Source organism: Diabrotica undecimpunctata, chromosome 3, assembly GCF_040954645.1.
Source record: "Diabrotica undecimpunctata isolate CICGRU chromosome 3, icDiaUnde3, whole genome shotgun sequence".
Taxonomy (NCBI): Eukaryota; Metazoa; Arthropoda; class Insecta; order Coleoptera; family Chrysomelidae; genus Diabrotica; species Diabrotica undecimpunctata.
Window position 1 is genome coordinate 73,808,726 of NC_092805.1, and position 17,306 is coordinate 73,826,031.

Sequence of the window (17,306 nt, forward strand, 5' to 3'; positions counted from 1 at the left end):
GATGTATATATATGTATATATATATATATATATAGATATATATATATATATATATATATATATATATATATATATATATATATATATATATATATATATATATATATAACAGCAGTAGGATGTTTCTCATGAATAGAAAAAGAAAATATTCGCCAAACTGCTTCATTACCACTAACATAGCGACCCATTTGGTATTGGGCAACTTCATCATTGCAATTCTCTGCATTCATACCAATCACAGCCATATCTCTCCCTTTGGTTACATATTTGCAAATGTATTTAATAGATTTCACTGAATGGCAAGATTCAACGTTGATGTGTGCTTTGAAGGTCTTTGATAAAATGAGTGAATATGGAACAATCCAGCGATTACCTATTTCAATATCTTGAATTTCAAGATAAACTTGAATTAGATTAGATTATCGATTCCAGTAGAAACTTAATTGAAAAGCAATAAAATTCAAATTGACTCTACATTAAGTTAGAAAATATTTGTATAGGAAAAATAAAAGGGCTGTTTTAGGGTTTTCCAGAAAATTATTCGAATATTTCTCGCCGTAAAAACCATCCTTAGACTTAAGGGACCATTTTCAAAAAATAATTATTAAGATTGGTCCATGCGTTGTTGAGTTATGCGCTTGCCAACACATTTTGCGATTCATTTATATATATATATATATATATATATATATATATATATATATATATATATATATATATAGAAATGCAATCCTCAGCGACCCAAGTCGACCGATGACCCGGAAGCAGACGCAGCATAACCGAACCCATAAATAGGTGCAACATACATTTTTCAACGTTCTTTTTAATTTTTAATTCAATTGTTAAACAAAAGTTCCATAATTTGTAATTTCTCAAATAAAACCCTTTTTAAAATATACGTTTAAGTGTTCCCAACATTTCTGGCGCTGCGAACAGGATTCTTCGTACAGAAACCACCCGTTTCCTGGTCAACTTCAGTTGTTCGACGAGAATCCATTGAACCTGGGATCAGAAGGAAGAGCATGCAGAGAACATCATCACTGATCGTCATCCTGTAAGTCAATTTTCCTTTTTTCCTTTATGAGCATTTTAAACGATATTTCTAGAAATAATTTAGAAGTATCTTAGATACTACTAGTTCTAGTTCTAAATATACTATTCGTAATTCTAAAAAATCTTTAAATAAATCAAAAATGCCTATGTCAAACGCTGATATTTCTAGCCTATGCGCTACTTTGCCTGAATTTTCTACTGGAGATAATCTCTCCACATTTATTAAATCTGTTGATAATCTAATTGTATTTTTGGGTACACAAGATATTACCCAACCACAAGAATTTATTTTAAATGCCAATATCGCTTCTCGTATCAAGGGCGAGCCTAGAGATTTTTTAAATTATTCCAATAAAACTATTTGGACTGAAATTCGGCCTGCTTTACTCGCTAAATATGGCAATAGACGTTCCGAAGAAATTTTAGTGAATCAATTATCTACTACGGCACAAAAACATAACGAAAACTACGACCAACATCACCAAAGGGTTTCCAATAACTTAAATGATCTTCTACAGCATATCTCTCTTAATGAATAAATGACCCCTATTGTGAATATTTGCCTCATTTTCAAATTAACTCCCTCGAAGAAGCCCTCCAAAAGTTTCGTATGACAATCATAGAAGTCAACAACAGTATATGAATTTCTTAAAAGGTCAACAAAACAAGCGACCTAATACATTCGGACAAAAACCAAATCATTCAAATCAAAATAATTCAGATAGGTTTAATAATAGAACCAATAATCAGCCCAATTTTCAAAATAACTTCATGTACCCCCCTCGTAATATACAAGAGCCCACATTCAATTTTCCGCGACAACCTAATTATAACTTTCCAGAAAGAAATCCTCCACAGGCTAATCAAGCCAGCCCTCCTAGAAATTATTCTCAGCCCAATAACTTCGGCAATAATCCAAATTTCAGAAAACCTCTCCCAAAAAATATGTATAATAGACGAAATATTCCAAATCAAAATTATACTTCTCCTATGAGTGGTGTACAAACAATCTCAAGCAATCAACCCATGACTGTTTCTACAAGAAGAACTCAAAATTTTAACATAGATACAGTAATACCCCGACTTACGCTACCTCGACTTAGGGTACACCTATATTGGAACCGTATTTCTCCTGATCCGATCCGATGTAGGCAGATTTTTCGATCCGACGTCGTCCAACGTGAGTGCCTATACTCGTTCAGTTAACGTCCGACCACCGACAATGAGTTCCGATGAAGATTTAATGTGTTGGCTGTTGTTAGAAAACAACGTTCTTAAAACACGTAGAAGAAAACGTACATGGATACATAAATGTAACGAAGACAGATCTTCAGGAGAATTTAATAAAACTTTCCAAACTTTACGTAACTATCCTGATAAATTCAAAGAGTACCACCGCATGAGTATAGAAACGTTTTATTATATTCTTGAAGGAATAGAAGACAACATATCCGGCCAATCTAACTTCAGAGAATGCATCAGCCCCGAAGAAAAACTTAATATCACAATAAGGTAAATACATTTACATTGATTTTTTAACATATTGATTTATTTCTTTTTTTAATTATTAATGTTACAATTTTTAAATTGACATTTAAAACGGCACACAAAGAGTAAGTACTATATTTATCACGAACTTGAAATTTTTAACAAGTCACAAGTTTATATAATCTAAAACAGGGTTGTATTGAGGTGACGATTCAGTATGATGTTGGGCAGATTGCATCTGAGACTCAGGCAAGTATTTTGGATAGAGAGATCCCGTGGTTGATGGGGTGGGCGATGCACCCGATGTCAAATTAGAACCACTGGGGGATAGTATGATTCCTGAACACCTCACTTCAGAAAATTGTGTGTCTCCAGTGCTTCGGTTACGTTCTCCATTATTTTCATTCTTAATTTCATTTTTTCCAATTGATTAAGTTGCTTAATAGTTGGCAGTAAACTCAAAAAAAATGAAAGGTCCTCATCATCTTGGTATTTCTGTTTTTTTTTGTAAGCAGGTGTTGTTCTATCAGGTGCATCTTCTTTTTTTCAATTTCAAGTGCTTGCGAATCATAATTATTACTTTTTCGTTGATTTTTTTGTTTTGATGTTTGATGCGTTTTGGCGAGTGCAATAGATACCTCTGTTTCTTCTGAGAAGCTCATAGTTAATTCATCTTTGACGTCTTTTGAGTGCACTAGATGCCTCTGCTTCTGTTGAGCTCATAGTTAATTCATCGTCTTTTTGAATTTCTTCAACTGCCACTGAAAGACTTGCAGAATGTGGCGAATGATTCTCTTCAACAACTGCTGTGGCAGACAAATTTCCAGAACTATACTTTGGTCTTATAATATTTTTTAAAAACGTCATGTTTTGGAAATAAGGCCACTTAGTAGAAGTTGACGCTCCTTGACCGCTCTTGGTTTCATGCTGCTCTTTATATTTCCTTCTAAACGTGTCTCTAAGGTTTTCCCACGCTTTACGAGCATGTTCACCTAAAAAAATAAAAATAAAGTAAAAAAGTACGTACATATATATATATATATATATATATATATATATATATATATATATATATATATATATTATACAAAAATGTTACAAGACACTACGCTACTCTGTTTACAACTTTACGAAATCGCACCTTTCTCCCGCGGTTAATATTTATTTATACATGTGTCCTTTGTTTCAGGTACTTAGCAACGGGAATGTCATTTCGGTCCCTGGGCCTAACATTTAGAATGAACGATTACACAGTAGGGAAATGTGTATCGTCAGTTGTGGATGCAATATGGAACAATTTCTACGAGCGCCATCTGTCTGTTCCTGATCAAAAAGAATTTGAACAAATAGCTGTCGAATTCAACGAACGGTGGAATTTCATTCATGCCATTGGATGTATTGATGGCAAGCACATCCGTATTAAATGTCCAAAACAAAGTGGAACTACTTATTTTAACTATAAAAAGTATTTTTCGGTTGTGCTACAAGCTGTAGCGGACTACCGCTGTCGATTTCTTTTTGTGGATGTCGGTGGATATGGAAAGCAACATGACGGACAAACTTTTACTGCTTCTACTTTGTCTACATTTTTAGAAAACTGTCATAATACTTTACCACAACCTTTACCGATCGAAGGAATAGCCACAAATATGCCTTTGTTATGCTTGGAGCCGATGCTTATCCTTTGAAACCATATCTTATGAAGCCTTACTCAAAACGAAATCTTTCACACGAAGGGTTTTCAACTATAGACTATCGAGGGCTAGAAGATGCGTAGAATGTGCTTTTGGTATTATGAGTGCTAAATGGCGTTTACTGGGAAAGTGTATAGAAACCGAAATTCACAAAGCTGAACGGATTGTGAAAAGTATTTGCTTGCTGCACAACCTTATTATTGACCGTGAGGGCGGTGACCTTTTCAGTTCGACGAAATTACCAAATGAATCACCACTCTAAGAAATAAGTTCATCAAGAACTTTCAACAGGCCGTCAAACGAGGCAAAAGTTGTAAGAAACAATTTTAAATTATACTTCAATGGAATAGGCGCTGTTCCATGGCAAAACGAACGCGTTTAGTATTATTAGTAGTAAAGGATTACGTAAAGTATTACGCTAAAGTATTAAATATCACATAAAAAAAGAATTACAATAATTACTACTTTTATGTTTATAATCTACAATAAAAAGTATCAACATATTATATATTTACCTTTTACTAATAATTCCTTCCCAATTGACTCCCATAAATTGGCTTTATTGTCCCGATTGTGCTATGTTTTGAGCCTCTGATCCCATAAGCGAGGCTCATTTCTCACCAGATCAATCAAAATTTCTTTGTCTATTGCTGTCATTTTGCTCTTGTCGGAACGAAAAATCGGAATGAAACCATACAAGTTTGATAGGAGAAGCTACTCAGTCCGACGTCGGCCGATATCGGTCGTTATCTGATCGGGGTTCCCACTGCAGTATAGGCACTATGTATTAATACCTTGAGTTTGTTTTCAATCCGACGTCGCCCGATGTCGGATCGGGAGAAATACGGTTCCAATGTAGGTGTACACTTACGCGAATTCGGAGTTACGCGATTTAATTTTCTCGTCTATTCGTTTTTTGTTTGAACGCCGCGCCGCGCAGTCAAGGCCAAGTGCCGGCGTTTGTTTCTGACTCCCTCCTCCCGCATTATTATTCGTTCAGTTTACAACAGGCACAGACGTGTAGCGCGGAATCGGCGCGTAGGTACATAAGTTACGATTTTGTGTTTTTTTGTGCGTTGTGCGACGACCTGAGATATTTACTATAAGTAAAGATGGCATCCAAACGAAGTAGAACCGACTCTTTTGCTTTAAACAAGAAAAGAAAAACATTATCTTTGGAGTGTAAACTTAACATTATTAAAGACTACGAGGCAAAACTAAAAATTTGTGATTTAGCGAAGAACTACCGGAATCGACAGTCAGATCAATTACGAAAAGTAAAGAAAAAATTCTCGAAGCTGTGAAAAACAGTCTTTGAATTCAACCATCATTCGTAAACGGCATGGTATTATCGCTGAGATGGAAACATTGTTAAAATTATGGTGTGATAATCAAGTAAGTGTGAAAAATTGTCCTGTTGATCAGAACACGGTGTGCTTTCAAGCTAAACAAATTTTTGAGAAATTAAAAGAAGGAGCTGGGGAGATGGCTAAAGATGAAACGTTTAAAGCTAGTAACGGTTGGTTCAGCCGGTTCAAAAGTCGCTGTAATTGGCATAGCATTGCAGAAAGTGAAGAGGCGGCAAGTGCAGATAAAGAGGCTGCATATCTCTATCCAGAGAAACTCAAAGCTATGATAGATGAAGGTGGCTATACCAGCCAAACCATATTCAACGTAGATGAAACTGGCCTGTTTTGGAAGAAGATGCCTAAAAGAACTTTTATTGCGCGTAAAGAGAAAACTTTTCCAGGTTTTAAGGCCGCCAAAGATCGATTGACAGTGATGCTTGGTGCGAATGCAGCAGGTGACATTAAATTAAAACCTCTCTTAGTTTATCGCTCAGAAAATCCAAGAGTATTGAAAAACAAATCTAAAGCTGGTTTACCCGTGATTTGAAAGTCGAATCGTAAAGCTTGGGTGACGGCCTCCCTTTTTGAAGACTGGTTTGGTCATCACTTCATACCTGAAGTCGAACGTTATTGCCAGTCTAACAAATCCCGCTACTTTAACTAGTTTCGACCCACGTGTGAAAGTTGAGTTTTTGCCACCAAATACAACCAGCTTGCTTCAACCGATGGACCAGTGAGTTATCAAAACATTCAAAGCTTATTACACGAGACGATCGTTTGCACATCTGCATAAAGCTATAAGACAAAACAACGAGCTCTCTGTTGCTCTCCAAAGAATTTTGGAAACAATTCAACGTTTTAGAAGCAGTGAGAATCATTGGAGAATCTTGGGATGAAATTTCACAAAAAACTTTAACTGGCGTCTGGAAAAAACTCTGTCAATTTTTTTTCTCCACTGAGACTCAGGCGGAATCAGTGCCAGGGCCTGATGGAATTTGCAATGTGATCAAAGACGTTGTCGAACTTGGTAGACAAATAAATTTAGAAGTGGATAGTGATGATGTTCGAGAGCTGTTGGATTCACACAATGAGGAGCTTACAATTGATGAGCTCATAACAATGCGTGTACAAGAGGAAGAAATTAATAATCATGATTCTTTGGACCCAGTTCAATTAGAAGATCAAATGACAGTTGGAAACTTGACAGAAGCCCTCAGTTCGATTGAAAAAGGGTTAACAATTTTGGAAAGCATAGACTCCAATGAAGAGCGCATTTTTGTTACAAAACATGGAATAAAAAAATTACTAGGATGCTACGAGGAGATATTACGGGAGAAGAAAAAATCATTGACTCGTCAGACGACTTTGTTACAATTTATGAAACCTTCTACATCAAAATAACTTCGGATTGTGTTTATACACTTTATTAATTTAGTTTGTCATATGTTCAAGATAGTGGCTGTATAATTATTAAAAAGGGGAAATGTCAAGGTAGCCAATAGTAACTAATAATTTATCTGTATCATCTCTGTGTGTGTGTCAAGCGAGAATAAAAAAGTCAGATCTTGAAATTCATTTTGTATAATTTTAATATAAGAATTTTTCACATTACGAATAGATAAATCATCACATCATATATCTAAGAAAAAGAACAAACAAACATTGGTCCTTAGAGCTTCGGATATTTGTGCTATTCCACGCCATACAACCTACAAGATCCACGTTTGCCGACAACGTTGAACGAGACAGTCGCAGAAATACATCGAGTGCTCCTTTGCCCAGGCTTCAAGTCAAGTATACAATCCGATTGAACACATACTGACGATTTCACTGGACGGGACATCGAATCATCAAAAATCAGGGAAGTGAGCTTTTGTTCCTTACTTATCTGCCTTTCATTTCAATTTCCTAACTTATACTTCTTCAATCTTGAAATTTATTGTTCATTGTTAGTTTACTTTGACACATAATAGTTAAAACATTTAAATTTGAATTAAAATGGGGGATTTGCCTACGTTAAAAAAGATAAGAGCATCTCTTAAAGCGCGATTAACCTCATTTATTAAATTCATTGATAGGGACTCGGTGAGATGAATGAGCCAACTCGCGCTGAAATTGAATTGCGCATCGAAAACGCGAATAGTATTCATACTCAATATCAAGAAACCCAATTAAAAATAGAAAGTTTACTGGACGCAATAACTGAGGAAGAAATAAATTACAGAGAAACGTTCGAAACATCATTTTATTCAGTTATAATTAAGGCAAAACAACTGTTGACAACAACCTCAGCTAGTGCCTCCAGTACATCTAGTCCTGCTAGTGAACATTTTGCATCCAATCATACATATACAACCTCCAATATAAAACTTCCTTCTATTGAATTGCCAAAATTCAGTGGCAACATAGAAGAATGGTTAGATTTTCATGACTTATTTGATTCGTTAGTTATAAAAAATAATAGTATATCTGAAATACAAAAATTACATTATTTAAGAGCATGCATAACAGGTTCTGCTGAGAGAGTCATTGCTTCTATACCTCTCTCTGCTTCTAATTTTACTGTTACATGGAATCTTTTGGTTGAGAGATATTCTAACAAGGAATTGTTGTTGCATAACCATATTAAAGCCATCTTCAATTTAAAGGCAATCAATAAAGAAGGTTCATTTTCAATCAGAAATTTAATTGATAAATTTTGTAGCAATCTTAGAACTTTGGAGGCATTACAACAACCAGTCGAACATTGGGATGCCCTTCTCAAATATATTCTTTTGGAAAAATTAGATTCTGAATATGTGAAAGAATGGGAGAAGGCCAACAATGGTAAAGTCAGTCAAGTTTCGGACCTCATATATTTCCTAAAAACGAAGGCAGATACTCTAGAAAGATATAATCTAAATAAACCCAATATTCAAGGGACTTCTGTCAATAATCATGACAAATTCAGACACAACAGTAACCAAGGCTCTTTTAAGTACAAACTCTTCTTTTCTTTCTTGTCCTTTATGCAACCAGCAACACAAACTGGTTCACTGTAGTCAATTTCATTCATTAGATATTCCTGCCCGTATCAATAAAGTACGTAGATTTAAATTATGCTTGAATTGTCTGCATTCTGGACATATATATTCTTTCCCCCTAGAGTGTTTAATCATTCCACAAATATGTGGACAACTTCCAGTTTGTCAAATTGATGCATCTTCGTTGCCCATACCTGCAAATATTCGTTTATCAGACCCAGATTTTCATACTCCTTCGGAAGTAAATATTCTGATCAGTGCTAGTATTTTTTGGGACCTGCTATGTGTGGGTCAGGTCAAGTTAGGTCCTGAAAAACCCATACTTCAGAAAACTAGATTAGGGTGGATCATTTCTGGTCCTTTAATAAATACCAGGGTGAATATTCAGCAATCTACCATATGTGGATTATCACACAATATCGAAACTGACAGCCTTTCTAGGTTTTGGGAGATTGAGGAGTGCTCAGGTACTAAACTTCAGTCTCCAGAAGAGTTATTGTGCGAGGAGCACTTCAAATCAACTTTTAGGAGAAATTTGGATGGTCGGTTCATTGTGTCCATTCCTTTTAAGTTACAGGTTGACTCTTTGGGAGAATCCAGATCAATAGCTCAAAGAAGGTTCTATAGCTTAGAAAAAAGGCTTCTTAATGATCCTATCATGAAGGAGCAGTATGTTGCATTTATGGAGGAATACTTGTCTTTAGGCCACATGTCAAAAGTTACTGACTGTACTTTGCCAGTACATAGTTATTACTTTCCTCATCACGGGGTGATGAAGCAGTACAGTCTCACTACAAAACTCAGAGTAGTGTTCGATGGTTCCTGTCCGTCATCATCTGGTCATTCGCTCAACGATCTTCAGATGGTAGGTCCCGTCATGCAGAATGATTTGATATCTATCCTGTTGAGATTTAGAAGGTATCCATTTGTTGCATCTGCGGACATTGCCAAAATGTACCGCCAAATTCTTATTGATGATACTCAACGGTGTCTCCAAAGAATCTTATGGAGAAATCATCCGAAAGATCCTCTTCATTCATATGAATTAAATACAGTTACTTATGGCTCTACATCAAGTAGTTATCTAGCCACTAGATGTCTCTATCAGCTATCATTAGAGCATTCTGATACATTCCCTCAAGCTTCTAAAATCATAGCTGAAGACTTCTATGTTGACGACTTGTTAACTGGTTCTGATTCGTTAGAGGACTTAATCCTTAATTGTAAACAAGTCTCTGAAATTCTTTCAAAAGGTTGCTTCCCACTTAGAAAGTGGACGTCAAACAATTCTTCATTTCTTAAGTCCATCCAGGAATCTATTTCATTAGACACTCCCCTCCTTTTTGGTGCCAATGAAAACACAAAGACACTTGGGTTACAATGGTGCCCTAGTTTAGATTCATTGTCCTATTCTATTGATTCAAATGTTACTCCCAAAATTATCACTAAAAGATCAATACTTTCTGGTATTGCTCAAACATTCGACCCTTTAGGTCTCTTAAGTCCATCAATCATTAAAGTAAAAATCCTTATGCAACTCCTTTGGTTAGAGAAGTTAGACTGGGATGAAGGAGTGCCATTGCATATTCAGTCTGAGTGGTTATCTTTCAGAGATCAGTTGCATGAGTTGAATAAATTGCAAATTCAAAGAAATGTAGTTCTCCCTAATTCTGTTCTTATTGAAATGCACGAATTCTGTGACGCAAGCGAAGTTGCTTATGGCGCAGCCATATATATTCGCAGTGTTGATAAAAAGGGTAACATTTTTATAAATTTACTTTGTGCTAAAAGCAAAGTAGCACCTGTAAAGAAGCTGAGCGTACCTCGCCTGGAACTTAGCGGAGCTTTGATCTTATCACGTCTTTCTAAAATGGTTATTACTTCTTTGAATATTCAGTTCAATAAGATTTTTCTGTGGTCTGACTCAACCATTACCTTGGACTGGATAAAAACTTCGTCACATGTACTAAAAACTTTCGTTGGTAATCGTGTTTCAGAAATTCAGTCCAACACAGATCCCGAAAATTGGAGACATGTACCTACGGATTGTAACCCTGCTGATTTACTCTCTCGAGGAATTGAACCTCAGGTTCTAAGCTCTTGTTCATTTTGGTGGCACGGCCCATCATTCTTGCTAGATTCTTCTGAAACTTGGCCAGTTCAAGTATCTTTTGATAAAGAAAAACTTCCAGAGTTTAAAACTATTAGCAACCAATTTATGATAGTTTCGTCTACTCCATTATTTGATTTTGAAAAATATTCGAGTTTTTCAACCTTGGTAAGGTCAGTGGCTTACTCTTTGCGTTTCTACTACAATTGTCAACGAAAGAACAAGGCCACTCGTGTTTTGGGGCTTTTAACCACGCAGGAGATTAACAATTCTACCCTTACTCTAGTTAAGTTGGTACAAGCTGAAGGTTTCCCATCTGAGATTCAGTGCTTAAGAAGAGGTAATGCAGTTTCTTCTAAAAGCAGAATATTATCACTTCATCCCTTTTTAGATCCAGAAGGATTACTCAGGGTCGGTGGTAGATTAAGTAATTCAAACTTTTCTTATCAAAAGAAACATCCTATTCTAATTCAATCTAATCATAAGTTTACTATTCTGTTTGTCTGTCAAGAGCATTTCAAGCTGTGCCATGCAGGACCTCAACATTTCCTAGCTCACGTGCGTGAGAAATATTGGCCTCTACATGGAAAATCATTGGCTAGGAGAACGGTTCGCGAATGCTTGCGTTGCTTTCGCTTCAATCCCGATCAAGTGAATCCCATCATGGGAGATCTTCCCCAATCAAGAGTCACCCCCTCATTTCCATTTGCTGTTACAGGAGTTGATTATGCTGGTCCATTTACCCTCAGAACTAGTCGTCATAGGGGTGCTTCTTCATATAAAGGTTATATTTGATATAGGTTATATTAGATATAGGTTATTAAATATTACTACTAACTATCACTTCAACTAAGGACGTTTTCTTATATATGAATAAACTTGATAACTAATGAGCGTTCAGCTTTTAACTCTAAGCTATGTAACGATAACTACAATGCGCGAGATAAAATGATAAAACTCTAAAAACAAGAAGCGACCAGCTCAGCTGGGATACAATTTGATTCTGATTACGCATTAGTCTAAAAACTCTTAAACGAAAATTGCGTCGAATTATATCGAATTCGAAACTAAAAACTAACTAATATGCGAGCGACCAGCTAAGCTGGGGTACAATATTATACTGACTTGAAAATAAAAATTCCGATTTTCAATACCTGACTATTGCAAGGGATTTTCGAGCGGCGGGGAACAACTTCGATATTTCTATACAGAGGTAGGTAAAAACCGACCTTTTGAATTCTTGTCTAACAGAGAAATTTTTGGAATTGGTCGGAGAAAGTTAATCTACGGATAAACATATCTTTTAAATACATTTTCGACTTTCATGAGGATTTACCTAGGTAGAAGTTAAGAATTGCTACCAGTAGACTAGCAACACTTGGATACATTTCTTACAGAAATTTATCCACATTGCAACAAAGAAGAAAGAGAATTACTAAAAAAGCTTTGTTTCCAATATAGAGACATATTTTATTGCGAAGGAATACCCTTAAGTGTTCCTAATAGTATTAAACATAAAATTGAACTCACTGATGATTCTGCAATATATACAAAATCATATCGTTTCTGGAATTTAACCGAGAAGAAGTTAAATCTCTAATAAATAAGATGTTAGCAGAAGGTATAATAGAAATGGCGTCTAGTAATAGATTATAGAAAGTTAAACGAGACAACCGTAGACGATAAATACCCATTACCAAACATAACAGAAATTTTAGATAAATTAGGAAAAGCAAATTACTTTTCGACACTACATCTTGCAAGTGGCTTCCACCAAATAGAAGTAGACCAACAAAATGTTGAAAAAACAGCCTTTAGTACACCACAAGGCCACATTCAATTTAAAAGAATGCCTTTTGGTTTAAACAATGCACCCTAGACTTTTCAGAGAGTTATTGATAATGTTTTAAGAGGATTAACAGACAAAACATGTATAGTATAAGTAATTAGGCAGCACCGGTTCGGGAACAAAATCGGTCATTTTCCCATGTAAATCTCCATAAGAAAATCTAAGGTCCATTCTGGTCATTTTTGGCTCATTTCGTGGTGGAGGCGCGACCTCTCATTGGATCGCGACGTATGAGGTATTGTTGGAACCGTACGAGCAACGGGTTTCGCGCAGCTATGGGTAACACTGTTTTGGCTACGGGGTGGTGGCGGTAGGGCGAAGGGGGGCGAGAGGGGCCGGGCGAGGGGTGCGGGGGGACGGGGGTACTCGAGGTGTCGTCGATACATGAAAATAGCGTTAATTCTTCTTCTTTTGTGAAAAATCTTCTTCTTCTTCTTTCAGTGCCTATTCGTTCCGAATATTGGCAATCATTCTGGCTATAATTATTTTATTGACTGATGCTTTAAATAGATTCGTTGTTGTTGTGGAGAACCATTTCCTCAGGTTCTTCAACCATGATATTCTCCTTCTCCCAATTCCTCGCTTTCCGAATACTTTACCCTGTAGGATTACCTTCAGTAATCTGTATTTAGTGCTGTTTCTCATTATATGTCCGAGATATTCCAACTTTCTCCTTTTAATGGTATACATCACCTCTCTTTCTTTGCCCACTCTTCGTAATACGGTCTCGTTGGTTATCTTGTCTGTCCATGATATCCTTAGAATTAGCCTGTATAGCCACATCTCGAAGGCTTTAAGTTTTTTCTCCATTGCTTCAGTTAGTGTCCAGGATTCAACTCCGCAATACAATATTGAGAAGATATAACATCGTAGGAGCCTTACTTTTATCTCCAGATTAAGATTGTGGCTTTTAAAGAGTTTGGCCATGTTATTGAATGCACTCCTAGCCTTCTCTATTCTACATTTTATTTCCTGTGAGTGATCCCATTGTTCATTTACTGTTGTTCCAAGATAGTTATACTGTTTTACTCGGTCCACTGGTGTATTATTGATAAGTAGTTGAGCGTCTCTAACTTTATTTTTGCTGATGATCATAAATTTAGTTTTTGTTATATTTACTTGAAGTCCAAATCTTTCACTTACTTCATTTACTTTGTTTATCAGTTGCTGTAAACTGTTCAAACTGTCTGCAAAAATAACGGTGTCGTCTGCATAACGGATGTTGTTTAGGCGTTCTCCATTTAGAAGTATTCCATGTTCGCATTTTTCCAAGGCTTCACTAAATATTTCCTCTGAATATAGATTAAATAATATAGGTGAAAGTATACAACCTTGTCTAACGCCTTGTGAAAAATCTACAATGTAGAAAAAACAAAACAGGCAATAGAGCAAAATAAGAACATGAAAGTTTTGAAGAGGAGCGTACAAAAGGGGAAAATAGAAATTAACAAACTGAGAAACAGCACTGGAGAAGAAACAACGAACAGAGATGAAATATTAAGAATAGTCGAAGAGTTCTACACAGAGTTATATAGATCAAGAAAAAAAGATAACAATACGGAACCTCCAATTACACTAAAAACTGGGGTATTAAACCAAGGATCAGATTTAATGCCCGATATAACAAAATCAGAAATCAAAGAAGCCCTGAAGAAAATGAAAAATAATCGAACCCCGGGTGAAGATGGAATAGTATCAGAAGCACTAAAAATTGGAGGGGATGTATTACTTGAAAAAATTAAACAACTTTTCAATATCTGCCTTCACAGCGCCAATATTCCAACAGACTGGAATAACGCTACTATGATTCTATTACACAAAGCAGGAGATAAAACAAATTTAGAGAATTACAGACCGATTAGCCTCCTCGGCCATATATATAAGTTGTTTACGCGAATACTAGTTAAGAGAATGGAAAGAAAATTAGAGACTTATCAACCAAGGGAACAGGCAGGATTCCGAAAAAGTTACGGAACAAATGACCATCTACAAAGTATAAAAACCCTAATAGAGAAAGCAGTGGAATACAATAAACCTCTAGTTCTAATATTTATCGATTTTCACAAAGCCTTTGACACAGTTGAGCTAAGCAAAATATTACAGGCGCTTAAAGAATGCAGGCTAGATTATAGATATACTAAATTATTATACAAAATATACCTGCAGGCAACAACCACTGTCAGATTACATACTAACAGTAATCGCATAAAAATAGAACGGGGGGTTAGACAAGGAGACCCAATGTCACCTAAACTTTTTAATACGGTTCTAGAACATGCTTTTAAGAATTTGGATTGGATGACAAAGGGAATAAAAATAGATGGAGAATATCTAAACAACTTACGTTTCGCCGATGATATACTTATAATAGCTGAAGATCTAGGTATGGCAAGAGAGATAAGAGAGATGGTACAAGAACTCGTTGTGGCTACAGAAAGTGTAGGTTTAAATATAAATATCTCGAAAACAAAAATCATGACCAATTTGGTACCCAACCAGAACATCAGTATTGGTGGAAAAGAAATAGAACTCGTAGATAGATATAAATACCTGGGACATGAAATTATGATTGGCAGGGATAACCAGACTCATGAACTGAAGAGAAGAATCGGCCTTGGATGGGCAGCATTTGGAAAACTGAGAGAAACTTTTAAAAGTGAGCTGCCCACATGCCTAAAGAGTAAGGTATTTGATCAGTGCGTCCTCCCAGTCTTGACGTACGGAGCAAAAACACTTACCTTAACAAAAGCAGCAGCTACCAAACTGAGAGTCACGCAGAGAAGAATGGAGCGGTCCATGTTAGGAATAACTCTACGAGACAGAATAACCAACGAAGACATCAGGAGAAGAACCGGAGTGACTGACATCATCGAGAAGATAGCCAGACTAAAATGGAGATGGGCAGGACACATAGCCAGAATGACAGATGGGCGATGGACAAAGAGGTTATTGGAATGGAGGCCAAGGGAAGACAAGAGAAGCGTCGGTCGACCACCTACAAGATGGACTGACGATTTAAGAAGACTAATAAAAACTGGATGAGAGCGGCGCAAGATAGACGGGGTTGGAAACATGAGGAAGAGGCCTATGTTCAGCAGTGGACTCTTGAGGCTGGATGATGATGATGTGAAAAATCGTCCAAACGTGAAGATAGCGTGAATTCTTCTTCTTTTCGTATCGTTCAAACTTGAAAATAGCGTCAATTTTTTTAAAGCGTAACAGGGGCTGTTGGTAAAAGGGTGCGTTGGCTTGGCGGATCGTGACGAACAAAGGGGTCGTTGTAAATGGGGAGGAGGTAACAAATACATTGAAGCAAAAAACAAAGATGGCGGCATTATCAAATCGGCACTAAGCTGTTAACGTCTAAACGGCTCAACGTACAACAACGTGCATGGTATAGATTGGAAAGGGGAGGAGGTAACGAATACGATGAAGCAAAAAAACAAAGATGGCGGCATTGCCAAAACGGCACTAAGCTGTTAAGGTCTAAACGGCTCAACGTACAACAACGTGCATGGTATAGATGGAAAGGTGAGAAGGTAACGAACACGTTGAAGCAAAAAACAAAGATGGCGGCATTGCCAAAAGGACACTAAGCTTGTAGCGTCTAAACTGCTCAACGTATAACAATGTGTAAGGTATCGATGGAAAGGGGAGGGACAAACGAATACGTAGACACGAAAACAAAGATGACGTCATTGCCAAAAGGACACTAATCTTGTAAAGTCTAAACAGCTCAACGTACAACAACGTGCAAGGTATCGATGGAATTGGGAGATGGTAACGAATATGTTAAGACGAAAAGCAAACGCAAAGACAATGCCAAAACGGCACTATATCATATCTGCATCGTTATTTGTCAGATTACTACGCGAAAAACGTTAAATGAAAGAGGAGGGGATATCGAATACGTTACCACAAAAACAAAGACAAACTGCCAAAAAGGAACTACACCGTATCTTCGTTTCTATTGGTTCGATCTTCGCAAATGAGGGCTCGTTGGAAAGAGGAGAAGATATCAAAATATTTTATCATAAAAACAAAGACGAAAACATTGTCAAAATGGGACTATATCGGATCTTTGTTGCGATTGATCGAATTTTAGCATAATAGACGTTAAAGGAATGGAGAGTAGTCACTGAGGCTAACAGAGAAACAAACATGACAACATTGTGAAAACGACGCTAAATCATATCTTTGCTGCTATTGGACCTATTTAGAAGGGGATTCCACGTACATTACAGTTCATCATCCCGTCTCACCACCTGTAGGTTTCATCCTTTAACTATGCCCAAACCATCTAACACCTGTCATCATAAAAAGACACTTCTTTAGTTTATCGCTTCTTCTTTCTCTCTCTCTCTCTCTCTCTCTCTCTCTCTCTCTCTCTCTCTCTCTCTCTCTCTCTCTCACGAAACAATCGACCAATAGTGGTATAGGAACATCCACAAGTAAACGCCTGAATGGTGATATGTCAACGTCCAAATGATGACATGTAAACGCCCCAAACCGTGGTGTTACGTATTCTCATATCACCAGGCCCTAACCAATACGTACCCTCATGCACCAAGCCCCAACATGTATCGACCAATGATGACATAGGAACGGTAAGTAAACGCCTTAATGGTAACATGTAAACGCCCCTCGACACAATGAGAATGAAGTCATGACCAAAGAGATTCCACCCCGAGGCGCGCAGTCGTGTGGGATAAAAGTCGACCTGATAGAGGTTACATGATT

The 17,306-nt window shown here is 36.8% G+C and overlaps 2 protein-coding genes across 4 annotated transcripts in view; one reads left to right on the top strand and one right to left on the bottom strand.

Annotated features, from left to right (window-relative positions):
* The window catches only part of Mvk (Mevalonate kinase), a 309,158-nt gene that overhangs the window by 199,431 nt on the left and 92,421 nt on the right, over nt 1–17,306 (bottom strand). The window lies entirely within an intron of this gene.
* LOC140435887 (uncharacterized) lies at nt 2,276–4,229 on the top strand. The gene is made up of 2 exons (XM_072524600.1): nt 2,276–2,565; nt 3,731–4,229. The coding sequence occupies exons 1-2, from the start codon at nt 2,276–2,278 to the stop codon at nt 4,227–4,229; spliced, it is 789 nt and encodes a 262-aa protein (XP_072380701.1).